Source organism: Rattus norvegicus, chromosome 5 (genome assembly GCF_021556685.1).
Source record: "Rattus norvegicus strain SHRSP/BbbUtx chromosome 5, alternate assembly SHRSP_T2T, whole genome shotgun sequence".
In the NCBI taxonomy this organism is placed as follows: domain Eukaryota; kingdom Metazoa; phylum Chordata; class Mammalia; order Rodentia; family Muridae; genus Rattus; species Rattus norvegicus.
The window spans coordinates 138,812,870-138,840,548 of NC_141538.1; the positions used below are offsets into that span (position 1 = coordinate 138,812,870).

Genomic DNA, 27,679 nt, shown 5'->3' on the forward strand with positions numbered 1-27,679 from the left:
TATAGACAGTAAGGTATCCAGAGATAGTTTTTATTTGGTTGCCTGGTTGCTGTTTTCCCAGATTTTATTTTGAAGAACAATAAAGATTGGAACTTGCAAGATAAAGAGGATAAAGATAAGTTGATGTGGAAGCTAAGTACAAGCTTTTGCTGTTTGCATGGCCTTTCAGTGGTTGTCATTGTAACTGGAAAAGGTTTAGGGCTAGTGATGACTCAGTAGTTAAGAGCACTTATAGCTCTTTCAGGGTATAGATTGCCAGCACCCACATCAGGTAGTTTACAACCACCTGTAACTCCAGATCCAAGGGATCCAATCCCTTCTTCTGGGCTCCTCGAGCACCTGCACACAAGCACACACACACACACACACACACACACACACACACACACACACACAATCTGAAAAGAAAGAAAAGAGACAAGTTTTATAATCCTAGCTCTCTCCTCTATAAAATCCGTGGCATAACTATTGTAGCAATGTAAGGATTGAGTGGATAGACAGATAGACATTTCCTGCCTCCACAAATAGCTGTATTCTCTACTGGTAACTTCTCTCAATAGGTAAGACCAGTGTGAGTTAGTTTTAGGATTGGCTATTCAAACAATTATGTTTGGAGCCGAAGATGTGCGTGAAGTGTAAGTCTCTTTTGCACACTATTAGTTTATAAACTGATAAAAATAAAACATCCAAAGGCAGGAGTAAAACTGGGCTTATTATGAACGGTCTAAAGTTTGCTTGAATGGTGGCTGAGCTGTTCAGAAACCAACCCCATAATGTGTTTTCACCACAACTGCTTTTCATAATGAAGACAACGTACCAAGCAACAAGTACTAAAGGGTATATTTAATAACTGTACAAAGACAAAATATTCCTCTTGGGCACTGTAATGGCAAATTTTACATCACCTTGACCCATCACAAAGGTCCCAGACACTTGGTCAGACATTACATTTGGTGTATGTGCAAGGGTAGCTTGGGCAAGATTAGCATTTAGTCAGTAGACTGAGAAAGCAGTCACCCTCTTTAATCCCAGTGGTAGTCAGAGGAAGATCAAGGAAAAGACTTGCTGCCTATCGGGCTTTAGATGGATATCAGTTCTTTCCCTGCCTTAGACTGCAACTAAAACATTGGCTCTTTCTAGAACTCTGACCTGCCAACTTCAGTCTCGTATTTATTTTCTGTCCCCATTTCTTACTGCGTGTTCGTGTGCACGCGTGTGCACAGACAGTTGCTTCTCTTTCTCTAGGGAACTCTAATACAGGCTCTAACCTGTAGCAGATCTAGTTCCTGTGGGGTCCAGCTGCCTTCCCATCTGCAAATCTGTAGTTAGTAACACCACAAACAGACCAATCACATATGTGGATATTGAAAATGCCTTGCCGTCTTTCTCTAATCCACATGCAAAACTTGGATTCATTATTTAAATATTTAATTTAAAAAGTGTGTGTGTGTGTGTATGTATGTATGTATGTATGTATGTATGTATGTATGTGTGTGTGTATGGTGTGTTGATATGTAGATAGTATATGCAGTGAGTTACAGGCACCCTTGAAGGCTAGAAAAGTCTCATCCTCTGAATCTAGAGTATTCTGAATATCTGAATATTGGGTAGTTGTAAACTGCACAATACGTTCACTGGAAAACAAACCCAGGTTCTCTGCAAGAGCAGAATGAGCTCTTCATTGATGGGCTGTCTTTCCAGCCCTGAAATGATTATTTTATTGTCTTACCTTATAATCTTTCAATTATGATGTCTTATCTCATTGTGGGTGGGTGGCATTGAGACAGGGCTCCTCCACACAGCCCTGGCCATCCTAGAGCTTACTATGTAGACCATTCAGGTCTACCAATGGTGTCGCGGGTATATCTGAGTGGTTCGACCTGCTACTTTGTCTCACTGGGCCTCTCTGAATGTCAGGAAGTTTTCAGAAGGCCGATAGCCACAGATTGCGGAGTGACGTGTCTGCTCGGGGCTGCACAGCTGGATTGCTTCCGTTACAGCTGTGCCTACCAGCCTGTGTTGAGGTTTCTTGGGATTATGGTTTCTGGTCATGTCATGGGTAAGAATTTTTGAAAACGTGTGCGTTCTGGATATGTCGATTTCAAATTAGCTGTTGGAAACAGCTCTGGGTGTCTCCAAACTGTGCTGTAAATAGCATGAAGAAAACAGAAAACCATGGAGGGTTTACCCCTCTGTCTCTAACCCTGAACAAAGAAGGAAGGATATGTGACCCAAGATATATACTTGTAAAAAGCTGGTGTGGGGAGTTAGAGGCCTGACTGAGGGAAAGAAAATGGTCTCTGGTGGAAGACCTTGGGATCTGGGGGCTGTCACTTCTCAATGGAAGACCCACTGAGCAAGCTGACAACGAGAAGCCGGTGCCAAGGTTCCCTCAGGGAATCTTTCCTCTGAGCAGCACAGAATCCTCCTGTATTACATCCAAGGTCTCCTCCTAAACCTCGATCCAGTGCAATTTATTTCAAGAAGTCATCTACCAGGGCAACGGAAATGTCTAGTCTCTAGAAAAAGGCAGAGTTCAGAACTGAGCCCTGGGAGAAAAACGGAATTTAAAAAAAAAAAAAAACCACAGAAGGATCTGGATTGGGGTCAAGGAGATGAGGTGCTGGGTCAGGAGCCTGAGTGCAGGGTGCCAGGCCGGATGCTCATGACAGTGAAGCCCAGGGCACAGCCCTACAAAGAAGGAACCTTGAGTCCCTGCAGGGCAGGGCCAAGGTTCGAGGGCCAGGCATCGTTAAGTGGAAAAAACTCAGAACCCTGAGGGGAGAGTAAGGATGGATTCACCTTCAGGGACACGTCTCCATTAGCACGGCCCTTCCCTTCTTGTTTGGGGGCAATCGATTCCTCTGATTTCTGAAGCTCAGTACAAATGATTAGAGGCGCCGTGTTTTTCCCCTCATCATGAAGACAAGGCTCAAAGAAAGGGCGAAGTGGGCTTGAGAAAGTGTGGGTGAAAGTAAAGATGTGAGACTTATCAGTCACGTTGAAGAAGGAGATGACGCCGGCTTCATAGTCCAAGAAAATCCCCACGCACTTTGGGGACTCTTTGAGGCGGAAGGAGGTCTGCGGGGATGTGAGGGCTTCATACTCATTCCCACGGCTCTGTCGCACAAGCCAGTGGCCATTGGCAGGCGAGGCGGTGACCTTCCCTTTCCTGCTCACAGACTCACTACACACCCCGAGAATCCATTTGGTCTTCTCGCCCACGTACACTTCCCAGTAGTGACAGCCAGTTGTGAAGTACTCGGAGCCCAGGACGCTGACTACGAAATCAAACCTCTCTGGGTTGTCAGGAACAGACCGCTTCCTGTTGCCGAGCCTCACACATCTCCGATCCTCAGACAGGACGAGTTTGGGATGTGCTGTGTCAGGATCCAGGGTCACTGCCACTGCAGAGAGAGAGAGAGGTGAGAACAGAGATTGATGTTTTAGGGAATGGTTCAGTAGATTCGGAGGGGAAAATACCCTGTCCGCAACCTATCATTAATCAGTTTTAGTTTACCACTCTGTCCCAGCCTCCTACACCTCTAACTTGCAGGCAGAAAGCTGAAGTCCTGGCTCCACCTTTAGCATTACATAAAACAGGCAGGGTGCCTCACTTCAGTTCTTGGGAGTGGAGTCTGGAACATCAATAGCTCAGGGCAGCACTACATTAGATTGTCTCAAAAAGCCAAAACAAAACAAAAAAAAATCTAGACTTGGATGTTAGTTAGTTAGTTAGTTGGTTAGTTAGTTAGTTAATTGGTTAGTTTTTTGTCAACCTGATTACAAGCTAGAGCAGATAACAACCTGTGGGTCAGGGCTTCTTGGGGAGTCACGTATCAGATATCCTGCATATCATATCTTTACACTACAATTAGTAACAATAGCAAAATTACAGCTATAAAGGAGCAATGAAAATAATTCTGTGGTTGGGGGTGACCACAACGTGAGGAACTGTATTAAAGGGTCGCACCATTTGGAAGGTTGAGAACCACCAAGCTAGAGTAATCTGGGAAGTGAGAAGCTCAGTTAAGAAAATGCTTAGCTTGCTACTGGGTTCGTTTTCTTGATTAATGGTCGATGCGATGGCGCTCAGCCCATTGTGGGAGGTGTCAACCCTAGGCAGATGTTCCCCACTGTGTAAGAAAGCAGGCTGAAGAAGCCATAGGGAGCAAGTCAGTGAGCACAATTCATTCCCCAATGGTCTCTGTTTCAGTTCCTGCCTCCACATTCCTGCCTTGGCTTTGCCTGATGATTAACTGTAAACTGTAAGCCAAATATACCCTTCCCTCCTATGTTAGTCGGGGTTTCTATGGCTACGATGAGACACCATGACGAAAAGCAACTTGGGGAGAAAAGGGTTTATTTGGTTTGTATATATCCTGTGTCACAGTCCTTTGAGGGAAGTCAAGGAAAGTCACAGATTTGATCCAACTATGCTATGTAGTGACAGTAGTGGTGGTGGTAGTGATGGTAATAATAATAATAATAATAATAATAATAATAATAATAATAATAATAATAATAAATGTACGGTCTGCATCCAGATGGAACTTAAGTGGCAGAATTTGAGGATAGACTCTGAAATGAGACCTGGTTATTAACTTACCAAAATGCAGCCGGGCTCTCCTCCAGCCTGAAAGGCAAAGAAGGGAGTTACTAAAGCTGAGGAGAAATGGAGGCCACCCAGAGACAGAGCCAAACCCAGGAGAGGGCGTCTCACCTGCATTGGCAGCGGCTCTTTTCAGCTCTGGGGAAGAAGAAACAGGGTGAGGGGTGAGCTGTCTGCCTCTGCACTCACCGGGCAGGACAGAAAACAGCATGGACAGGATAGAAACGTGGGCCACTTACTCAGTTCACTCCGGAGTTTCTCTGAAGAAGAAAAAACAGTTGGGCACATCAGAACAAGGACAGTCACCCACTCGCAATGCTGTGGTCCCTCACGCCCACCTTCCTAGGGCAGATTAGAAGTCCTAGGACTAGGGTTGAGGATTTAGCTCAGTGGTAGAGCCCTTGCCTAGGAAGCACAAGGCCCTGGGTTCGGTTCCCAGCTCCGGAAAAAAGGAACCAAAAAAAAAAAAAGATGTATGTATGTAATGTATGTAATGAATATAATGTAATATGTATGAATATATGTAATATATGTAATATGTATGAATATAATGTAATATATGTATGTATGTGTTTTTTATTTCTTTATTTCTTTATTTATTATATATAAGTACACTATAGCTGTCTTCAGATACACCAGAAGAGGGCATCGGCTCTCTTTACAGATGGTTGTGAGCCACCATGTGGTTGCTGGGAATTGAACTCAGGACCTCTGGAAGAGCAGTCAGGTGCTCTTAACCTCTGAGGTAAATCTTATCTACAGGCCCAATAAATACTGCATGTCACATCTGTAGGTGACAATATAAGGGCGTGAAGATATTATAGAATAAAATATAGGGGGATTTAGCTCAGTGGTAGAGCGCTTGCCTAGCAAGCGCAAATCCCTGGGTTCGGTCCCCAGCTCCGAAAAAAAGAAAAAAAAAAAGAATAAAATATAAGCTTATTTAAAGCTATCACCCAGTTGTTATTAGCTTGTGTTAGCATGTATATTTTCTCCATGTAAAATATATAGATAGGTCACATGCCTTCAAGTTTGCTTGTTTTTTGGTTTTTGTTTCGTTTGGTTTGGTTTGTTTTTGAGGTGGGGCTCACGATGTTGGCTGGCCTGGAACTTGATATACAGACCAGGCTGGCCTTGAACTCACAGAGATGTATTTGCCTGCTTCTGCCTCCTGAGTGCTGGGATTAAAGGTGTGCCCCATTGTATCTGGCAGGCTTTTTGTTGTTATTAAATGTCAAAAATTGGTTCCCAAAGATGAGGTGACTGAGAATTGAGGGCTGTGCCAGATTCAAGTGGAGACTCAACTGTTATAGATTCTGCCTTAAGGGAGCACCAGGCCTGGATGTAAAGGGCTCCAGATGGCTTCAGCTTTGAGAGACACACATCTTTGGTAAAACAGTTCCCATTTAGAGACTATGTGAGTGTTATGCAGGAAAGAGAAACAGAGAGCTTTCACAAGGGCCTGTGAAGAGCCAGGAAACCTGTGGTTCGATTTACTCTATTCCCCCTGCACTAATAATGAAACTCGAGGAGTCACTCAGCCCACAGCGGAGACATCAGCAGTGACGTCAGCAGAAGGGGCACTCAGCCTGCAGCAGAGATGGCAACAGAAAGAAGGTGGTGCAAAACTTACTGAGGGCTTTGTGGAGTCTTCCTGAAAACCAGAGAGAGACGGAGAGAGGGGTAAGCAACCAGAGCCTGTCCCTTTATCTCTGCGACCCCCGAAGGCCCAGCACTCCGCCACCCCACAAAGTAAGGGATTGCCTCCAACCCTATCCAACCCCTGGTTCCAAAGGTCGGACTCGGAGTCCAGGGGACCTTGCACCACTTCCGTGATGGCCAGCCGCCCCAGACGTCCGTTCCTCTTTCCATTTGTATCTGTCTGGTCTCACTTCCTCCACCTCTTTCCATATTTGCATGTGTGTTACACTCACACATGCACGCATGTGTATGTGCATGTGGGCCTTACTCAAGCCTTTTTATAGCCTCCTGGCTACAGTACCTAAGGTGTAAACCCAGCTAAAGGCCCCGCACCGACTGCCTTGTGTGCCTCTATAACTCTCTGGAACATTTCTCCAAAGTAACTCTTCCCACAAGTCAGGCTCACAGGACGTTTGGAATATTTATGTGCCCCCGGTGCATTGCAGGAGTGCTCTGGCTCCTCTAGAGGCCCGCCTGGCCCTAAGCTCCCCTGCCTCGAATTATCCCTGCCAAAGGATACTGAAGCCATGCATCCGAGAAGCTCCAAAAAAGCTAAGGGCTAGACTCGAGGTAGGTCCTTGGGCTTGGAACAGTGAAGCTGACTACGTCTCGGAAGCTTAGGATTGATGGCTGTCACTTCCACAACAAGTGCCTCCAGTCACCATGTCCTGCTCTTACAGAGTATGACCTGGAACCTCTCAACAGGGGCATGCATGGGATTACTGTTCCTGCTTTGCAGAGCGTGAGCTGAGGCTCAGAAGGCCTTGACATTTTCTCAAAGTCATCTAGCTAGTGACTGACCATGGAGGCAGGCTTCCAACTCAAGCCCGTGTGATTTCTGAGACAGTGTCCCCTGTCACCACACAACCCTGCCCCCTTGTCCTCTTGGGCAGAACAGCCGTCGTGACTGCAGCGTGCAGCGTACACTCCAGGTTGGGAGAGCTATGGGGTGAGGCCCAGAGCCTAACACCACTCAGCTAGGGGCCATCAAGCCGGCGATGGGCCTTCTCACAAGACTGTTGACATTTGCCCTCGGTGGGTCCCACCACACGTTCATTCAATTAATGATGATGGCACGGCATTGAGGAAAAGGAGCCCCAGGCCCTGGGACAGATTTTTAAAAAGGTTTCTCTTTTAACCCTAAGAACTTACTATCCCCATATTACAGATGAGGAGTCCCGCACTCTGGACAAGACGGAATTACTCAAGGCCAAGCTGTGGCAGAGTCAAGTACTGCTGACCCCAGAGCCTGCGGTCCTTCCATGGCACCACATCGCCTCGCTCCATGTCAAGGTCATGTAGATTCCTGAGATCCTCATGCATCCCATGTGACCGTGTTCGTATATGTGTCAGTCACGTGCAGACCTCCTTTTAAACTGATTGGTAGATGGACTGGCAAAAGGAGCACATGATGACCCAGACCCATGCATTTGGGGTTGGTATCTCAACCACTGCTACCAACTCCATCGCCCACTGACACTGGAAACTACGTTCTGTACTGCGGAGGGACCACCGGTATCTATTATAAGTAGAAAGGATGCTGTATCTGCTCCCCGTCTCACGTTCTGTACATACCTTTTTCTTTGGCGTGGTCTTCCAGAAGATTTTCTAGAGAAAGAAAAGAGAAGACAAATGAGACACTCGGCCATTTCTGTGGAGGGTCCTGAGTCGCTGTTTTATCAGCCCTTGAGCTGCCCAACTCTGCCATCTTCAGCTCAACCCCGCCTGACCTGGCCCGTCATCCTTCTTCTGAACAACAACAAATGGAAAGACAGTTTGCCTCCCATGCCTTGTCTTACTCCTCCGGTCTCCTCACAGCGGAAGAGCACACACCAAAGTGTGATTCTGAGCAGGATGTCCCCAGTGCCTGCTTTGGTGTCAGTTTTAGGAGAAAACCTGGGTTCCTCCATCAACACAAACAGAGGCTTTCAGGTTCACAGTTTAGTTCTGTGACATACAGAAATCAACCAAACAAAAGCAAGTCCCTGACCCCTGCCCAGGACACTTACCTACCTCCATCACTTGCTCATAGAGCAGCTTCTCTGGAAGAAGAGAGAGGAGAGAGTGAGCTTGGCTTAGGAAACACTTTTTCTAACACACACTGTTGCTCAAACATGGTCTGAGCTGTCTGAATGGGACTGACTGACCCCCTTGCCACTAAGGTGTCTGACCATTTGAAAAGATCACCGTCGGGAGCTGGAGAGATGGCTCAGCGGTTAGGAGCACTGACTGCTCTTCCAGAGGTCCTGAGTTCAAATCCCAGCAACCACATGGTGGCTCACAACCATCTGTAATGAGATCTGATGCCCTCTTCTGGTGTGTCTGAAGACAGCTACAGTGTACTCCTATATAATAAATAAAATATTAAAAAAAAAACACTCAGAAAAAAAAAAAAAAAAGAAAAGATCACCGTCTTCACACCATCTGATGGGGGAGGAACTGTTGGGTTACGCAACTTTACAAATCCTTCGCAATTAAGATCCTGAGGAATGCGACCATTTTAAATGAGGGTTTTAGCCAAATGAATATAATTGGATTTCCTGATTAGAAGGCTCTAATTTCTTAGTTAATTAGAAAGCTGCCAGGGCTGGTACAGATCTAATTTCTCAGAGGCTGAGAACTCACAGCTCTACTCAGAGCCCTGCCACAGGTTACTCCGTTCCCTTTGCCACGAGAGTCCCTGGCATGTGGCTGTCCCCGTTTTCAACTGGCAGGCTCTCCCACGTGTAGCAAATGTCACATCTACTTCTGTGGGTCTTTCCCCAGAGCAGTCACGCCGCCCCCCTCCGCCTGCAGCTCCTTTACCCCCAGGTACCTCTAGATTTTTTTTGTTTGCAGAGGAGCCCAATGCCAAGAAGGATGAGGAGGCCCAAGATGGGCAAGACCACAGAGAGAGCCACTGCTGGAGAGGACAGACTTCCTGGATCTGGGGCTGAAACAGAGACCACCAATGAGCCCACTCAGGGAGACATCTGAGAGCAGCTGCCTTGAAGGACAGATGGCCCAGGCACATCCTGCTGCCTCCATTCTCTGGGAAGAGCCCTGCCAAGACCAATGAGGCTTGGGAATTCAAACTCCGGGTGACAAAGAGAAACGGGATGCTCATATTTCACAAAGGCTTCTCGACCACAAGCTGACCCTGTCCTCTCACTCCATGGACACGTTCTCCCAGGGACCTCACAGTGCCCAGTGTGTGCTCCTTAATAATTGCCAACAGTCCCTCAGGAGTCTCCCTTCTCTTTTTGGTAGGCAGCCACAGGCCAGCCTCTCTGCTCCACCATCAGCAGTGACAATACAAGGTCTATGGACCACAACAGCAGGCCGAAAGCCCAGGCAGGAAAAGAAGAGTGTCCGGTGTGGGACTGAGGCTGTGATCCCAGCAGGTAGGGCAGGAAAGGGATGGAGCTGTGATAAGTAGTGGGGAGTCCCAGCTGGCTGGATGTCCTTGTTCAACCTTTGGGTGGCTCTAGGCAAGAGACCCATCCTTTCCCCACCTGGTTTAACTCATCTGTAAGATGGAGATGGTAAGAGTCCTGACTCCCTGGGACTTGGGGAAGGGGAAGGACTTAAGTAAGTCACCTTAAACTCTTATCAGCTAGGGGGAGGCAATGTCAGAAGTAAGAGGAGAAGGGTATGGAGGGAGGAATAAAGAAAGGGATGGCAGATGTCCAAGAGGCTACTCTACCAACCCATGCTATCACGTGACTCCATATTTTAAGGGGATTTCAGTGTCACACCTTTTAACCCAGCAATTCCATTTTCTTAGAATGTGATTCTGAATCAACTCCCAAATGGGCGTGAAGATGTCCATTGCATCATTAGTTATAACATGGGTGGGGGGCATTGCAAGGCATCTGGATTTCCAGACACAGCTTTTGGTTAATTTGTTTTAATCTATAGACATACAGTGAAATCCTATGCCGTCCCCAAAACAAGTTATGAAAAGGTATTGAAGAGTGTAGATGAAAAATAGAATATGGCTAGGCAATGGTGGTGTACGCCTTAAATGCAGCACTTGGGGGGCAGAGGACAGCAGATTTCTGTGAGTTCGAGGCCAGCCTGGTCAGCAAAGAAAGTTCCAAGTCAGCCAGGGCTGCTACACACAGAGCATATATGAATGTAAATCTTGAGAGCCATAACCCCAAAATATTAGCAGTAATTCTAGTATTCTCTATAATTTATGAGATTCTATAGTATTCTCTATAATTTTCTCTATAGTATTCTCTATAATTTATGAGATTCTATACCATTGTTTTGATCTGTCTAAAATGTCCCGAGCTGGAGAGATGGCTCAGAGGTTAAGAGCACTGACTACTCTTCCAGAGGTCCTGAGTTCAAGTTCCAGCAACTACATGGTGGCTCACAGCCATCTGTAATGGGATCTGATGCCCTCTTCCGGTGTGTCTGGAGACAGCTACAGTGCACTCATATACATAAAATAAATAAAATCTTTTAAAAAAATAAATAAAATGTCCCAATTTTTCAAGTTTTCTTTTACAATATACATTCTTAGAGCTATAATATATCATTCGTAGAAATTTCGAAAAAATGTTTAAATTTTATGTGTATGGGTGCTTCATCTGCTTGTGTGTCTGTGGACCATGCGTGTGCCTGGTACCCCAACTGCTTAGCCATTCCTCTAACCCCTGAAAATTCCTCATAGAGTTTCCACTGAGGAAGGGGTTTCCTCCAGGCCTCTTAGGAGCCTCAAGCTTATTTTCACCCCAGCATTACCTGTAATCAGCATGGCTGTAGTCTTCTCTTGGCCAAGGACCTTATTACGGATGGTGCAGGACACATTTCCCAGAGCGTTGCCCCTGATTCTGCTGGACACTGCTGTTCGGAACAGCCCAGCTTCATCCAGGGTGTGGGTTTCCGAAAGGGAGAGCAACGCTTTACCGGTAGGGTCTCTCCACTCAGTCCGTGGCTCTGGGAACCATCCCATTGATTGGCACACCAGCTCCATCCACCCAGCATCATAGCCCTTCACATGGATGTAGGGGTCAGAACCTAAAACTGAAGAGGACAGATTGCCTGACTGAGGCAACCCAGCTGACTGGCAGGGCCCTGGCAAGAGCATGGTCCTAGCCAACTTCTTGCCCTCCACTTCTTCTCCAGCCTCCTCTGATGGAAGGCCATAGCTGTTAACAGAGATAAAGCAAATGCCTTCTAACTCTTACCCACAGCTGCTCGGTCCACCGCAATGGGATAAACAGCCAATCTAAATAAAATTCAAGGTCCACTCAGGACAATACCAGCCTCAAGTTATTGCAATTCTTTGGGCACTCCAGTCTCTATTCGAAAAGGTCTTGCCCTCTAAACGACTCCATGATAGGAAAGAGTCCACCAACTACTGCTGTGTTTTAAAGGAACTCATCCCTCTGGAGTATGCAACCAAATACAATCAAAAAATGATCAGGGGCTGGAGAGATGGGTCAGGGGTTAAGGGCACTGGCTGCTCTTCCAGAGAACCCAGATTTGATTCCTAGCACCCACATGGCAACTCACAACTGTCTTTAATTCCAGTCCCAGGAGATCTGACACTCTCTTCTGGGGTCTGTTAGCCCCAGGTACCCATGTGGTGTATAGATATTCATGTAGGCAAAACACCCACACACATAAAATAAAAATAAGTAAGTCTTTAAAGAGATGCTCTGTGGTGGCAATGCGGGGCTGACATGGGGCAAATGCAGGGACTTGGATTGGGTTTGAGGTAGACTCATTTTTCTAAAAACAATGAAGCTAGTTTGAGAAACAGTATCTGTCTTCTGGCCCTTTAAGTAGTCAGAACTCAGAAGGGACTGTGTACCAAATCCTTGTCACAGCTGAGAACTCTGGGCCTTGAGGATTTTTCCCTGCAGACCTGACTAGGAGTTTCTTGGTAGTGGAGAAGAGAAAGCTTCCCTTGTTGTCTGAGCCAAGTTTACAGGTCACCAACTGTATTTATCCAGATCCTGTATTGGATGATGTTTTCCAAAGTCCAAGTTCCTCCCCTCCTCACAACAAAACACCAGTCAGGGTTTCATTGTGATAAACAGGACTGGAGAAGTCCGAGCTGGCAAAGCAGTTGTCACAAATGACCCCGGCCCCTCCAACCCGTGCTAACCTGCCACCTGCAGGGTCACGTTGTCCTCTTGACTTGAGTTTCCAACCCAGACCTGACACTGGTACAGCCCTCGGTCCTCGAACCTCACATTACTGATTTGCAGGATGTAGCTTCCCTTGTGAGCATCCCTCACTAGTGCCGTCCTGCCCTTATATTCTGGCATCAGGTCTTCAGTACTGTTCTGCCCATCTTGGAACATGTGGACAGCCTGGGGGTGAGGCGGGTGTGTGGGCCGATGCCACCTCATCTGGCTGATCGCCATATTAGGCCAGAGCCGGAGAGGGCAGGACAAGTTGGCTGTGCTCCCAAGAGGGGCCATGTAGAACTTGTCAGCACTCCCTGTGTGACAGAGACCAAAGGGGGAGAAGGATGATGAAGAGATGGCTTGGGAAGGAGTGAGAAAGGGGGTTTCCTAGGGAATGGCAATCCTGGTGAGGATAGTAGGAAACAGAACCCAAGAAGAACCAAGTCCCAGAGCTATGCCTCATCCCTGTCCGACCTCCCAGGCAGAGAAAGAACAAAAACTCCTACCTGACCCCTGAGCAGGCAGCTGGAAGATGGCTATCGTGAAGAGGCAGCCAACAAGCCAGGAACCAGAGGGACTTAATCTCTCCATATGAACTAGGACAGACACCAGAAGAGGGCTGAGGAGTTTGAGCTGAGAAACCTGGGAACTGGGGCTGAGGCACATGGCCCACCTGAGGAGCAAGGACATGTACTTCTAAACCCAGCTCCACTACTCCACTCCCTTGTGACACCACCCTCGCCCTCGGGCAACGGTGTGACTAAAACTCTTCTTCTTAAAGTACTTTTAACTCTATGTATATATGGGGAGGCCTGGACACCCTGTGAGTGCAGGTGCCCTCAAAGGCTAGAAGAAGGTGTTGGCTCCCCTGTTAACTGGAGCTGCTGGTGGTTGTGGGAAAGTCTGCTCCTGGCCTGAGAGTGGCTCCCTGGGAGAGCCGCAAGCACATGCTAGTCACCGCTGAGCCACATCCCCAGCATTCCTGACAGCCTTTCAAGTTGGCAAACAATAAGCCAAGGTTGCAAAGACCTCATCATGCACCATACTGAAGGCACCAATCCTTCAAACAGGCACTGGGGCTAGCTAGACCTGGGCTCAGGTCTTACCTATTTCTATCTGCTAGCCCCACATCTCTAGCCAAGTTGTGTAACATCTGTGACGCCATGTTATTAATCTGTCGGGGTGGGGCTCCTTCACAGGCAGGTGGACAGACTCAGGAGGAGAGTATGCATCAAGCAGTGGCAGTAGATGCCTGGGGAAATGTGCTTGATAAGTGTGTACTAAACTCAAAGGTGATAGTCATAGCTCAGAGGTGCCAATCAGGGTGTGTTTTAGCGGTGGGAGACCCCGGAGAGCTCCCTAGTGAAGCTCCGCCCACCCATTTGCTATTGCCTGAACTGCCATTAACGGGAGGCACAGTCTGTCCTGCCACACTGAAGAAGTTGAAAATGCAAACACTCTAGGAGGAGAACACTTTCAAGTTATCTCCACCAGTTCCTACCCTTCCCATCACTTTGGTTATCAGAAAACAATCAGGGGCGCTGGAGGGATGGCTCAGTTCTCCCCCCCCCCCCCCCCGGAGCTGGGGACCAAACTCAGGGCCTTGCACTTGCTAGGTAAGCGCTCTACCACTGAGCTAAATCCCCAGCCCCCAGCCCCCCCCCATGGCTCAGTTCTTAAGAGCACTGCCTGCTCTCGCAGAGGACCTGGGTTCCGTTCCCAGCACCCACATGGCAGCTCACCAGCATCTGGAACTCCAGTTCCAGGGCATCCGATGCCCTCTTCTGACCTCCACAGGCAGTAGGCACGCATTCGTGCATGCAGACAAATACTTATATCCATAAAATAAAAACATAAAACCATCGAGTTGCTCTGTTACCTGACATCTTCTGTGAGTGTGGCTTTACACACGTTTTCCACAGCTCCACATGTTCCTTTAACAGCTCCAGCGTTCAACACAAACCTGTGAGAATTTTTAGACATGATTCCATATGGTTGAACAGATGACAGTGGGTTGGCAGCTGGAATTAGGAGGCCTAGTCCTAAGGGTCATAGTGTCATCTCCAAAAGAAGAAACTGTACATTAAAGCAAGCTGCTTAAACTCTTAGGCCTTGGCTTTCCTAATTTTAATATAGGAATGATTTAAAATTTCACCCGCAAATTGTCCTAAGGAAAGGATAAATAAGTAAATAAATAAATATAAAAGTTCCTGTTTTCCCACAGCCTTGCCTTAAGTGGAATATATCAAGATTTTAAAGTTTTAATCAATTTGATAACAAAATAATATTTCTTAAATTTTTTTCCTTGACATGTTGTCTCTTAATGGCTTGAATAAATCTTTATATAGTAACCATTTTCCCCCCAATGACACAAGTTGAAAGTATTCCTTCAGTCAATCAGTCACATTTTAAGTTTGAACTAGTTTGATTTTGAAAGCTTATAAAAAAAAAAATTCCAACAGACATTCTCTTGCCAATCTTGAGCAATTTACAAAGGCTCTTCACATCTAGGAAGGATCAACCTGACATTGCCCAGCCCAGGACCCAGCAGATGGTGAGGGCGAACTGCATACCTGAAGGAATATTAATAATACTGTGATATTAAGTAAGAGTCTCAGACAGAACCCGCTCACCACACTCATCACTTGGATTTGAGGCTCCTAAGTGTCAGCTAACCATTGTCCCATTTTGTCCTTTACGATGATCTCTGTAAAGAGAAAGATTATTTCCCTACTGAACCTTAAATTTCCTGAGAAACTTAAAGAATTAAGCAGACTAAGGGGGCTGGGGATTTAGCTCAGTGGTAGAGCTCTTACCTAGGAAGCTCAAGGCCCTGGGTTCGGTCCCCAGCTCCGAAAAAAAGAACCAAAAAAAAAAAAAAAAAAAAAAAAAGCAGACCAAGGAAAGAAAGGCTGGAGAGAACTCACCACCTTAGGGATGGGGGATCTGTCCTTCAGCAGCAGAACTGGAGCCTCCTAGCTGGGAACATGGGAGGGCGACCTGACATCGGGCAAGAGTGCCAGGAAGATCTCAAGACATGGGACTGCAAAAAGTTCATATTCTAGTCCGATGACCAGAGTCTCAAAGCCAAGGGCTCCCTCTGCCCCTCAGATGGCCTCTGACTGTCCCTATACACAAACAAGCAACGCCCTGTCTGCCCATCCCTGATAAAGCTAGACTACAGAAAGGAGGCTCCCCAAGAGCAGGGAACCGTCCACTGCGTCAGCAAGGAAAGGGCCTTTCACCCAACTCATTTCTCCCAGTGCTTCCGCCAACCGTGACTCCTGCAATTTAATTCCATCACTCTTTTTTTTTTTTTAAAGTCTTGCTCTCTTTTACTTCCCGACCAGCATAAATTAAAAGCTTCATAAATGGAACTGGAGACCATTATGTTGAGGGAAATGGGGCAGACTCAGGAAGACTAGTTTTCTCCTATATGTGGGATTTACATTTAGGGGTGTGTGTGTGTGTGTGTGTGCACGTAGGTTATGAAAGTCAAAAGGAGACCATGGGAGAGGAGAAAGAAACCATAAAAGGCAGGGAGAGAGTAAAGTACTACAGGCAATAGGAAAGCACAAGGGAGGAGTATTGGGGAGGAGTGAGAACAGTAAGAAGGGTTTAGGGAGCGTGTGAGAAGATGCTGGAGGAGGGAATGAATAAGAACAAAGTGTAACGATATGTACATGTGTAAAAGCCACGATGAAACCCATCACTTTGTATACAAACTCTTTAAGATCAACTTAAAAATGAGAGGGTTGGTTTCAAAACACCCGCCAACCAGCCCTGGTTTTTATCTCCAGCTACACCTTGATATATGCTTTCAGACAAGCTGGCTCGCTTCCTGCCCCTCCTCCTGCGCTACACCCTTCCCAACTGGCTTGCCTTCATACCGACTGTACTCACGGCAATAGCAACTATGCGCCCGGACTTTTATAAAGAAGTGCTGGTCACTCAGAATTCCCGGTGTTTTCTTTGAATGTAGCAGATTCCGGTGGTGGCCCCACTGTGTCCCCTGTTGATGGCTGTGCTGACACTTTCAGTGTGACTGAGACTTGTCAGCAAGCTGTAGAACCCCGCTGCTTTTTGCTTACTGTCTGAGATTCTATGCAAAGGCTCAGCAGGCTGCTCAGCCTCTGGACATCCCTAAAGTTCACCGTCAGTAAGGCATCGCGGAGCCATCTTCACACTACATAACTCCTCCAAGATTTCCCACCAGTTCCGTTTTCTTCTCCTTCTGAAAACCCTCGCACTAAAGAGCTTGTCTCTCACACTTTGCTTTAGGTATGGAGGTGGGCTGTACTAATTCATTCACCTGGCAAGGCTCTGGGTTTCATCTCCACCACATCACAACACACACACACACACATACACACACACACACACACACACACACACACTCTCACACACACACACACACACACCACCACCACCACCACCATCACCACCATCAGCGTTAGGCAGCCTCCGATTCCTCTTTCTTCTAGTTATCCTGAATTTATAACAATCAGACATGTACTGACCCTAGAATGCCAGAGCTTACATCTCAACGTTGGCAGTCATAACTCAGCCTTTGTCTATGTCCCTTCCCCCTGAGTTTTAATTGCTTTGTTTTCAGACAGTAGCTCACTACATAATCTATGACCTCAAACTCATAATCCTTCTGCATCTGCCTCTTGTGTGGTGATAGTACAGCCATTTACAGAATCAGCCCCGCCATGCTTCCCTTTGAGGGGTTAATCGGCAGAGGTCTGGACTTCCAGCTAAATAACTATGGTTTCTGAACACCTCCCCAAACCCCAAGGCGCTAGACTTTTTGAAGAACATTTATTGTCGTTTCTCCTTTGTTTGAGGCAGTCTGTATTAATTTTGTTGTTCCTTCCCCAACTTTCTGTTTTAAAACTATAAAACAAAATATTGTGGTTAGACAATGTATGTTCTTTGTGGCTTTTTAAACTTTAGTATACTAATACACTGGTGTGCATGTGCTGTGTGAGTGTGTGTGTGTGTGTGTGTGTGTGTGTCTATGTGTATGTGTGTAGAGGCAAGAGGTCAATGTCAAGTGTCTTCCTCAGTTGAGCTCCACCTTACATTTTGAAACTGAGTCTCTTACTGAATCTGGGCCCTCTGAAGTGGGTAGGTCACCTGGTCATCATGCTCTGGGAAATCTGCCTGTCTAAAAACCCTTGTATTATATCATAAAGCTTTCTCCTGTGCTATTTTAATGGCTGTGTTGAATTTTATTAAAGCTACTCTTTCGTCCATTTGTTTGTTTGGTTTTTGTTTTGAGACAGAGTCTATCTATGTAACCCTAGCTGTCCTGAAACTCACTCTGTAAACCAGGCTGTCCTTGAACTCACAAAGATCTGCCTTCCTCTGCCTCCTGAGTGCTGAGATCAAAGGTGTGTACTACCACAGCCAGCCCATTCATTCATCTTAACTCCGATGGTAAGATGCTGGTTATTACAGGCTTCCGCCTTACAGACAGAGCTGTTTCTGGTCATTTAGTTATAACAAGTCCTTAAAAGTGAAGTTGCTTAAATGAATGGTTGGGGCCAATTTTTAAAAACTGGGGTAAAAACACTTTGCCATTTTACATTTTGCTTCCTTCTGGTATTGGGCATTGAACTCACAGTCTCCCACACACCGTTCTCTACCACTGAGCTAGATCCCCAGTCTTCTTCTTCTTCTTCTTCTTCTTCTTCTTCTTCTTCTTCTTCTTCTTCTTCTTCTTCTTCTTCTTCTTCTTCTTCTTTTTTTAAGATTTATTCATTTATTATATAGAAGTACACTGTAGCTGTCTTCAGATACGCCAGAAGAGGGCATCAGATCTCTTTACAGATGGTTGTGAGCCACCATGTGGTTGTTGGGAATTGAAATTAGAACCCCCGGAAGAGTAGTCAGTGCTCTTAACCGCTGAGCCATCTCTCCAGCCCGGATCCCCAGTCTTCTTACTTCTTTGAGACAGGCTCTCAGTAAGTTGCCCTAGGCTGGCCTTGAAATCACTATATGTAGCTCAGGCTGGCATTCAGCTTGTGATTCTCCTGCCTCAGCTTTTCCAGTAACTGGGATTAGAGGCATAGCATTTTAATCATTTTAAAGTCTATATGTAAAAGTATTCACATTGCTGTGCACCAAATCTCTAGAATTTTGTCTTGCAAAATAAACTCTATATCCATTGAATAATAACTTTCCTTTCCCCTTCCCCCAAGCCCTTAGCAACCACTTTATGTTTCTTAAGAATTTGACTAATTTTGATATCTCGTCAAAATAGAAGCATGTACTAATGTGTGTTTGTATGTGTGCACATTTGTGCACACTCATGTGATTATGCCCATTTTTGAGGTTTTGAGATCTACTGCAGAATTGGCCTCTGAGAAGACTATGACAACTCAGACTGAAAGACGTTTATTGTCCTTGTAGGCTTCCCATTGGGTGTAGCCCTAGCAGGCCTGGAGTTTGCTAGGTAGACCAGGCTGGACTTAGACACACAGGGATCCATTTGCCTCTCCTTTTGGAGTGCTAGGATTATTAGTGACAGAGGGAGGGAAAAGCAGATCTGAATGTGTCTCCAGAGGCCAATGTCCTCTGAGCCCTGTCTAAAATGCCTGTTTAGCACTTACTAGCTGGGTAACCTTGGACACCTAACATTTCCATGCCTGTTTCTGATTAGATATTGTATTGGTACTTGTGCCTTTATGAGGAATAGGGGACTTAATAATACAATGCTCTCAGAATATTGCCTAGAATATAGGAAACCCCAAAGGGAAGTAGCTACTGTTATTATGCTAGCTCTTCCTCCTTCTCCCTCAGACATTTCTTGCTAATATAACAAATGAAAGTGGTAGCTAGAAATTCTAATTTACACCCTCTTGATTATCTGTGAGCTGTTTCTCCCCCTTCTTCTCCCTCTCTTTCCACCTCCCACCTCATGTGTGTGTGCGTGTGTGTGTGTGTGCACACACGCGTGCACGCGCTCGTGTGTATTGACTGAATATACTTCTGTCATGATGCTTGTGGTGGTTTGATTATGCTTGGCTCAGGGAGTGGCACTAATAAGAAGTGTGACCTTGTCGAAGGAAGTGTGTCACTGTGGGGTTGGGCCTTGAGACTCTTCTGGCCATGTGGGAGACAGTCTTTTCCTGTTTGCCTTCAGAACAAGATGTAGAGAAATAGCTCGATGGTTAAGAGCACTTGTTGCTCTTGCAGAGAATCCGGGTTTGGTCCCAGAACCCAGCTTGCAACCATCTTTATCTTCAGTTCCAGGGGATTCTATACCCTCTCTGGCCCCCAGCACCAAGCCTGCCTGCACACCACCATGCTTCCTGCCATGATGATAATGGACTGAACCTCGGAACCAGTAAGCCAGCTCCAATTAAATGTTGTCCTTCATAAGAGTTGCCTGGTCATGGTGTCTTTTTACAGCAAAAGAAAAAAACCTAACTAATACAACTCAACTTCTGTCAGGCTGAGGGTATAGCTCAGTAACAAAGGGCTTGCCTAGCACAGGCTTGGGGCCTTGACTTTGTTTTGTTTGGTTTGGTTTGTTGAGGCACGGTCTCACTGTGTAGCTCTGGCTGGCTGGAACTCATTATGTAGACCAAGCTGGTCTCTAACTCATAGAGATCCTTGTGTCTCCTCCTTCTCAGCGCTAGGATTAAAAGCATGCACCACCAGGCCCCGCTAGGGGCCCTGTATTTTAAAATAGATAGACATAGATGGATAGATCGATATATAGATATAGATAGACAGATAGACCGATAGATCAAAGCTTTCTAAGCACTGTGGCATACAGGATCTCATTTGATCCTCCTTTTAGATCTATATAAAACAATAAGGAAGCAATCAGCGATCCTGACTTTCTTGATTTAGAACCTGATGCTCAGAATTCCAGTGCTAGCCAATTTCAACCACAGGAATCAGATTTTGCCTTTCAGAGCCTCACAGTTGTCCCAGAAACTAGAAGCCAGGAAAAGCTTTGGTTACTTGTAAGAATGTCCCTGCCCCAGGTCCCGCCCCTCCTGCTCCCGGATCCGCCCTCCAACCACAGGACCCGCCCTACCCGCCTCCGATCCCGCCCCTCCCGGTCCGGCCACGCCCAGGTGTGCTCGCTACGCCTGCGCAGTGGCTTCTGCGGGAGGGACATCTCAGGCCGCGGCCCCGCCCTCCCGGCGGGGCCCGCCCAGTCCAAGGGCAGCGGGCTGGGCGCTGCGGTCCCGCGGAAGGGGGAGGCTAGGGTAAACTCCGCGTGGGGGCTTGTCTGCGACGTGGCGGAGTTCGGGAGCCTGAGGCCGGGTAAGGAAACGCGCGGACCCCCGAGCCGCCATCTTGCTGCGGAGGGGCCGGGCGGCGGGCGGGCGGGGCTGGCTGAGGGGGCTGCTGCGGACGGAGTGGCTTGCCCCTCGGCCTCTGAGACCCGGCCCTACCGTAAGCCCCCGGCTTGTAGCTGCTTTCTCGGGCCTTTTCATCTGCTGCTCTCCCGGGGTTGGTAGGGAAATACCAGAAAATGACTGCTGTCCCATTGTGCAGGAAACTGAGACTCAGAAGTGAGGAGACTCGACTAGGACCGCACAGCAAGGTGCTGGCAGTGGGACTCCAGGGCACCCTGCCTCACCTGCCAAGCTAGGGAGTTGGGAGAAAGACTAGCAAGCGGTTCTCTTTTTATACCATCAGGTCAGAGCTGATCAGGAAGCATTCGGAAGCCAAACCATGGATCCACCTGCCCGGAAAGAAAAATCCAAAGTTAAAGAACCTGCCTTCAGAGTGGAGAAGGCTAAACAGAAATCTGCCCAGCAGGAGCTGAAGCAAAGACAAAGAGCAGAGGTGAGACTAAGGAGGGAGCTCTGTATATCTGAGTCAGCTAGAGAAGGTGCTGGAAGAAAAAACAACAGAGAAAACTTACTAGGGGTCCCTACTTGTCCCTAGGCATTGGTCCCTCCAGAGGTAGAGAGTCCATCCAGGTCCCAAATGGTGAAGTGGAAGCCCAGAGTCACACACCAAGTTAGTGGCAGAATCCCAACCTGTACCAGGTTGCCAGTTGACTCCTAGCACAGACCTTTTGTGTTAGAGATGTGAGGAATGCATGAAAACAAAAAATGCATGGTGAGAGAGGGATCAGGGTGGGAGGAGAAGGCACAAAGTGCCAGTGTGACCTATGACCCGGTACACATGTGCATTTGATGCACAAAGTAGCTAGTTGGTGGGCGAGATGGTAAAAGTCCTTACCGGAGAAGCTTGATAACCTGAGTCTGTTCCTCAGAATCCATATATAGTTGAAAGAACAGAAGTCTCCATAAAACTGACCTCCAGACTTGCTGTGGCACACACACACACACACCACCACCACCACCACCACCACCACCACCAGCACCACCAGGAACAGCAGCAGCAACAGCAGGTTTTTACGTGTCTGCTCGGAACCATGTAAAGGCCCAAGCTTTGAGCCCACCAGTGTGCTTCTTTGTTCTCTCAACACTTAGAATCGTTTTACAATAAAAAGCTTTAAAATGTTTACATTGCTAACGAACCACATCCAGACACAAGTATTTTAATATTTAGCATTAGGAAAAAAGCTTGCTGGTCTTTTCTGCCTCCTTGTTGCGTATGTTTTGGAGAAGCACCTGGTATTCAGCTTCTCAGACTGGTAGTGGTGGCAGTAGTGTCAAATTTTCCTAGAATTTTCTTAAGATAAAGTCACATATAAATGTGGCGTCTCCTTTGACCGTTTCTTGCCTTACACCTTTTCTCCCTTTCTGTGGCTAAGCCCTTTTGTTGAACACATTTTCATTCAAATAGATGGATACCTTACCTGTACGTGGTGTATGTTTTGTCTGCCTGGCATTTTAGAGATAGTCACGGTACTCTTAAGAACCTGTCTTCTTTGTTCTTTATAGTGTCTACACTAGAAACCTCTCTTTAAAAGATGTGGATTTCGTTGTGTGTGATGGATGTGTGGACATGAGTTCAGGTGCCCGTGGAGGTTACACAAGCACATTGGATGCCCTGGAGCTGGAGTTACAGGTGGTTAGAAACCACCTGGCACAGACGCCGAGTGTGGAACTGGGTCCTCGGGGAGAGCAGCGAGGCTCTTAGTCACCGAGCCCTCTCTCCAGCCCCCAGACCACCTCATTTAGGGTACTTACCCATTCCTCCTGTGATGGGTGTTATAATTACTTAGTTTTGCTTTTTATAAACATTCATGGTGGGGGAAAAACTTTTTAGATGCTTCTTTGGCCCCTGTGCTAGGATTTCTGTCAGGTATTGGACAAGAGGAATTACCAGGTGCCAATCAATTCTCCGAGCCCTTGCCAAATGGCTTCCAAAGGATTCCTCAAACTTGTCCTGTTGACAGTGTGAGACTGACAGTTGATATTGTCAGACTTCGTTTATTGGATCCATTTATTAAATAACTATCCAGGGGTTGGGGATTTAGCTCAGTGGTAGAGCGCTTGCATAGCAAGCGCAAGGTCTTGGGTTCGGTCCCCAGCTCTGGAAAAAAAAAAATTAAATAACTATCCAGCTGCTGCTATGGGTAGGTAGAAGTTTATGGACTTGAGACACATGATTTGCCAAGACAGAGAACAGTTCTGCCTTCTCGGAGCATGCATTCCAATAACCATAGTAATTCCAGAAGTCTTCCGTTCTTTGAACAAACATGCCATTTCTTAACCTAGACCCAAGCTGTCCATCTTAATTGCTTTATGCTTAGCAGGCAGTTCCAGGGGCGCTGTAAGAAACAGCCCCTGCCCCCAAACTGTGCCCACTGAAAGCTAGGTGTGGAGAGCATTGTTCCCGTCCTTCGAGCATCTACTTGTCTGGTTCCCATGCATTCTTCCCATGGCATGTGGGAAAGGATGCTTGTGAACATCACTTCCTCCATGCCTCTTTGGTAAAATGAGGGTGGTAGGATCTACCTCACAGTATTAGAAGGAACTGAAATAGAAATTACATAGGTAAAGTACTTACTACAGTGCCTGGCACACTGCAGGCATTTGATAACCAGCAGTAACCATGACCTGGAGTCACCATGCTTCCAGGCAGCCAGTGTGCTTTTACCGTGTGGACTTAGAAGGACCAGCTGGTTGTGTTTGCTGGGTTGTCGGACTGGATGTCCATGCTGGCAGCAGCTGGCACCTGTAGGTCCTTGTGTCAGCCTGAGGCGGGCCTGTACATGTGTGAGCAAATGTCAAGGCAGGTGTTACTGTGTCCCCTTAGCCTTTGGGAATCCTGGAATAAGTGCTGTGACCAGAGTGCAGCTGTTCCCGAGGGCAGGCCTGCGTCTGATCAGTGCTTCTTACTTTGTGGCCCCTTGGTTTTGTTTCTGTGGTGTTGGGGCTTGAACCCAGAGCCTGTATGTCCCTGTGCTCTACCACTGAGCCATACCCCCACTGCAGTCTGCCATTTGCTTCCTCCCCAGCTGTCTTGCTATTTTGTCTGTGTTTCCTGGAATGGGAAGTAATCTTCCACAGGACTGTGCCAGCATTTCCTCGGGAAGGAGAGCATAAAGATAGCATCTTTCCAGAAAGTTAGCTGTGAAGGAGAGGGAGAGGCATGCATGGGATAGGAAGCTCATTTGGAGCTGAAATAGCTTAGCCACACTTATCATAGCACTGCCGTGACCCAAAGACTTGCAGACCCAAAGTGTCACTCCCTGTCTCAGAGACCCTGGACGTCTTAAACCTTTTCTTGCTCTGCATACTGTCCCCTCTCTTCTACTGTTATGCTTCTTAGACTGGGAATGCTACTTAATCTCCCTGTCAGTCCCAGGACAGAAAGTAACATACAAATCACAAAGGCAGGCAGGCATCAAACGTACAAGGCAGAGACGTTTATGCTCTGAAAGTATAGAGTATTAATGAAATAATGTATGGTAAAGAAAAATAAACACCTTCATATCTACCACTCAGCCTGAATCAACTTGAAGCCAAGCCCAGTGGCACATACCTATAGTCCTAGCATTTGGGAGACTACGGTAGATGGATGAGTACATGAATTCAAGACCAGCCTGAGTAAGGTAGTGAGGCCTTGTTTCAAAAAAGAAGATGAAGGGAGGAAGGAAAAGAGTGGGGGAGAAGGAAATAGATCAGTAACTTGGAAGCCCCAGTACTACTTCTGGTGATGTGTGTGTTCACACGACTACTTTGATTTAATGCAGATCATCCCATTACTGTTCTATGTGAACTCACTACCTCTGTAGTATGTACTCTGAGTAGTATTTCATAGCATGACAAAAAAGTCACTTCATTTCATATTTCTGGATTGTTAGTCATGTGCCACTAGGTCTGGCCTCAGGTTCATTTTCCTTTGTTTTGAGACAGGATCTCTCTCTATAACCCTGACTGGCCTAGAATACTTTATGTAGACCAAGCTGGCCTTGAACTCACAGAGATCTGGCTGCCTCTGCCTTCTGAGTACTGTGACTAGAGGTGTGAGTCACTGTCCAGCCTTCTTTTTCTTTGATTCTTTTTTAAATGATTATTCATGTATATTAGTGTGTGTGCCCCTGGAGCATGGGTGCTAAGACTGAACCCCAGTCCCGTCGTGAGAGCAGCAGCATTCTTGACTGCTGAGACATTTCTCTCTGGCTCCAAGTTCTACCCTTCCTTTGCCTCTCAAGATTTTTGTTTTATTTTTGTTGCATCACCGGCTATTCTAGAACTATGTAGACCAAACTGGCCTCAAACCCACAGAGCCCCCCCCTACCTCCCAAGGGCTCCCCAGATAGCTTTATTGTTATGAGTGTTTTGCCTGTATATATGTCTGTGCAACATGTGAGTGCCTGGTACTCATGGAAGCCAGAAGAGGGCATAGATTCCCTGGACCTGAAGTTAAAGACGGTTGTGAGCCACCAGGTGGGTGCTGGGACCAAATCCCAAATCTTTTGCAAGAGCAACAAGTGCTCTTAACCATTGAGCCATTTCTCTGGCCCCAAGTTCTCTTTCTTAAATTGGTGGTGGACACTGTGTTCTGTGACTAGTTCTCTATTCCTGGACATTTTTCCTTACTACTTTTGTGTGTGTGTTGTGGGACATATACAGGGGTCAGAGTGTTTTCAAGGCTTTCTCCCTAGTACATGGCCTGCGCCAGGTCATGCCTCCTACTGCCTCCTCCCTGGACGTGTGCAAATGCCCCCTAAGTAGCTGATAATCCCCCCACCCCACTCCCAACTGGCCTCGAAGCACAGTCAGGCTGACCCCGCATACCAGTGTCTGCTGCTCTCTAGAGCCGGCAAGTGAAACGCAGACTCCCTGGAGTGGCTTTGAGGCCCAGACAGTCTTGTCTTTTTTCAGCTCCTCAGCTCCCCAGTGGATGCTCCACATTGACACACTTGCAGTTCCCAGAACTGATTCTGTGCTTCCCTCCTAGCTGTCAGGTGCCATGCATAAAGACCAAGCCCCGTGCCTCATTGCTGCTCTCCTCAGCCCTGTGAAGCTGCCATCCTGCCCGAGTCGGGTGTCCATGCTGCTGGTTCCATTGCTAATGTACCTTTCTCTATTCAGATCTATGCTCTCAACAGAGTCATGACGGAGCTGGAGCAGCAGCAGTTTGATGAGTTCTGTAAGCAGATGCAGCCCCCCGGGGAGTGAGCCAGCCTGCATCCCAGTCAGTCAGAGGGACTGGGCCTTTGTCTGTGAGCTCATTCCCACTGTTTCGCCGCTGCCGCCGAGCTGGCCCATTGGAGCCTTACAGAACTGATCAGGACTTGTGGAGACCTCTGCACTGAATTTCCTATAGGTAACTTCCACCTCACTGGTTTTTACTCTCAAAACTGGCCCAGTGCTTGCTGGGTAGACTTTTCATCTAGGACAGTGGATTTTTTCAAAAAGATCTTTTTTCTATTGTTTGAGAAAAATCATTGTTTCTTGTGAAACTGTGTTTCTTCCCTAAAAATAATAAAATACAAAAATGTTTGTCCTTGCTTTAGAGGGAATGCCTGCTCACAGAAAGTGGAACAAAAACTGGAGTGAGGGGAACTGGAGAAATGACTCAGCTGTTAGGAGCACTGGCTGCTTTTGCAGAGGACCGAGGCTCAGTTCCCAGCTCCTAGTTCACAACCACCTGAAACTCCAGCTCCAGGGTATCTATCATTTTCTGGCCTCTTAGGATACCCCCCCCCCCCCACACACACACACACACACACACACACACCTAGTTAAAATAGGTCTTTTTTAAAAAAAAAAATGATCTGGGGCCTGGAGAGATAACTCAGCAGTTAAGAGCACTGACTGCTCTTCCAGAGGTCCTGAGTTCAATTCCCAGCAACTACATGGTGGCTCACAACCATCTGTAATGGGATCTGATGCTCTCTTCTGGTGTGTCTGAAGACAGCTACAGTGTACCCATATACATAAAATAAGTAAATCTTTTTTTTTAAAAAATCTGGGTATGGTGTAGCATGCCCTTAAATCCCTCCATCAGTGGCAGTGGATTCCTGTGAGTTTGACGTCAACCTGTTCTACATAGCAAGTTCCAGGCTAGCCAAAGCTACATAGTGAGACCCTGTCTCAAATACGGGCACATATACACAAGGACAAGGAGGCGGGATGGGATCCAATGTCCACTGGGACAGTGATGGTGGTGTTGCCTTTGGAGTAAGGACAGCTCATTAGTTTTCTCCAGGGGAAAGAATGCAGGAGTTGGTGGGTTTGGTAAGGCAGTATGGAGGTTCTCTGAGGAGCAAGAAGCCAGGTGACAGAGAAAGGGGAGGTGATGGAGGCTTGGGAGGAGAGGGTGTGAGACAGTAGTCGAGTTCTATAGAGAATGGAGGCATGGGTGACAGCTGGGCAGCAGTGAGGCTTCCCCGGGGATGAGCAGACATGGACACCAAGCAGCGCTGCCCAGTGCTCTCCAGCCCTGGTTGGCTTTGGAGGGAGGCCCAGGAGATGGAGAGTCGTGAGGAAATGAACCAGGACTTTGTTCAGCAGCTAACGAGGAAGCAAAGAAGGGCAGGAGGTGTGTGTCCCCAGGGCACGGATTAGAAGGACAGCCTGGCTCTAAGCTGTGAAAGGTAAATGAGAACCACCGTGTGGGCTCATGCCGCTAGACCAGAACGTGGGAGCCTGAGGCAGGAGACTGGGAGTTTAGGGCCAACCTGGGCTACATAGTGAGACCCTGAGTCTGTGAATGAGAACTGGCAGAGAGAAGGGGCTTTGGAAGGTGTCTAAAGCTCATGGGTTACAATGTCTGTGGTTGAAACGAGAGCAGAGCGCAGGGAACAGAGGGCCAGAGGCCGTTCTTA

General features: G+C 47.1%; 2 protein-coding genes across 23 annotated transcripts; one reads left to right on the forward strand and one right to left on the reverse strand.

Annotated features, from left to right (window-relative positions):
* Positions 1-828: 828 nt before the first annotated feature.
* Ermap (erythroblast membrane associated protein (Scianna blood group)) lies at positions 829-15,668 on the reverse strand. 21 transcript variants are annotated; one of them, XR_015619546.1, is made up of 14 exons: positions 15,372-15,546; positions 15,018-15,151; positions 14,324-14,407; positions 12,951-13,040; positions 12,420-12,758; positions 11,048-11,329; positions 9,129-9,245; positions 8,327-8,355; positions 7,889-7,921; positions 6,246-6,266; positions 4,852-4,872; positions 4,724-4,750; positions 4,610-4,636; positions 829-3,407 (listed from the first exon to the last, which is right to left on the reverse strand). XR_015619546.1 is itself a non-coding variant. In XM_087548296.1 (14 exons), exons 3-14 carry the CDS (start codon positions 14,328-14,330, stop codon positions 2,692-2,694), a joined length of 1,713 nt encoding a protein of 570 aa, XP_087404422.1. In that variant the 5' UTR covers positions 14,331-14,407; positions 15,078-15,151; positions 15,372-15,665; the 3' UTR covers positions 829-2,691.
* Positions 15,669-20,641: 4,973 nt separating this feature from the next.
* Svbp (small vasohibin binding protein) lies at positions 20,642-26,360 on the forward strand. 2 transcript variants are annotated; one of them, NM_001038992.1, is given in 3 exon segments: positions 20,642-20,736; positions 21,115-21,264; positions 25,941-26,360. In NM_001038992.1, coding segments are annotated over 2 exon segments (201 nt in total). In that variant the 5' UTR covers positions 20,642-20,736; positions 21,115-21,150; the 3' UTR covers positions 26,028-26,360.
* The last annotated feature ends 1,319 nt before the right edge of the window (positions 26,361-27,679 follow it).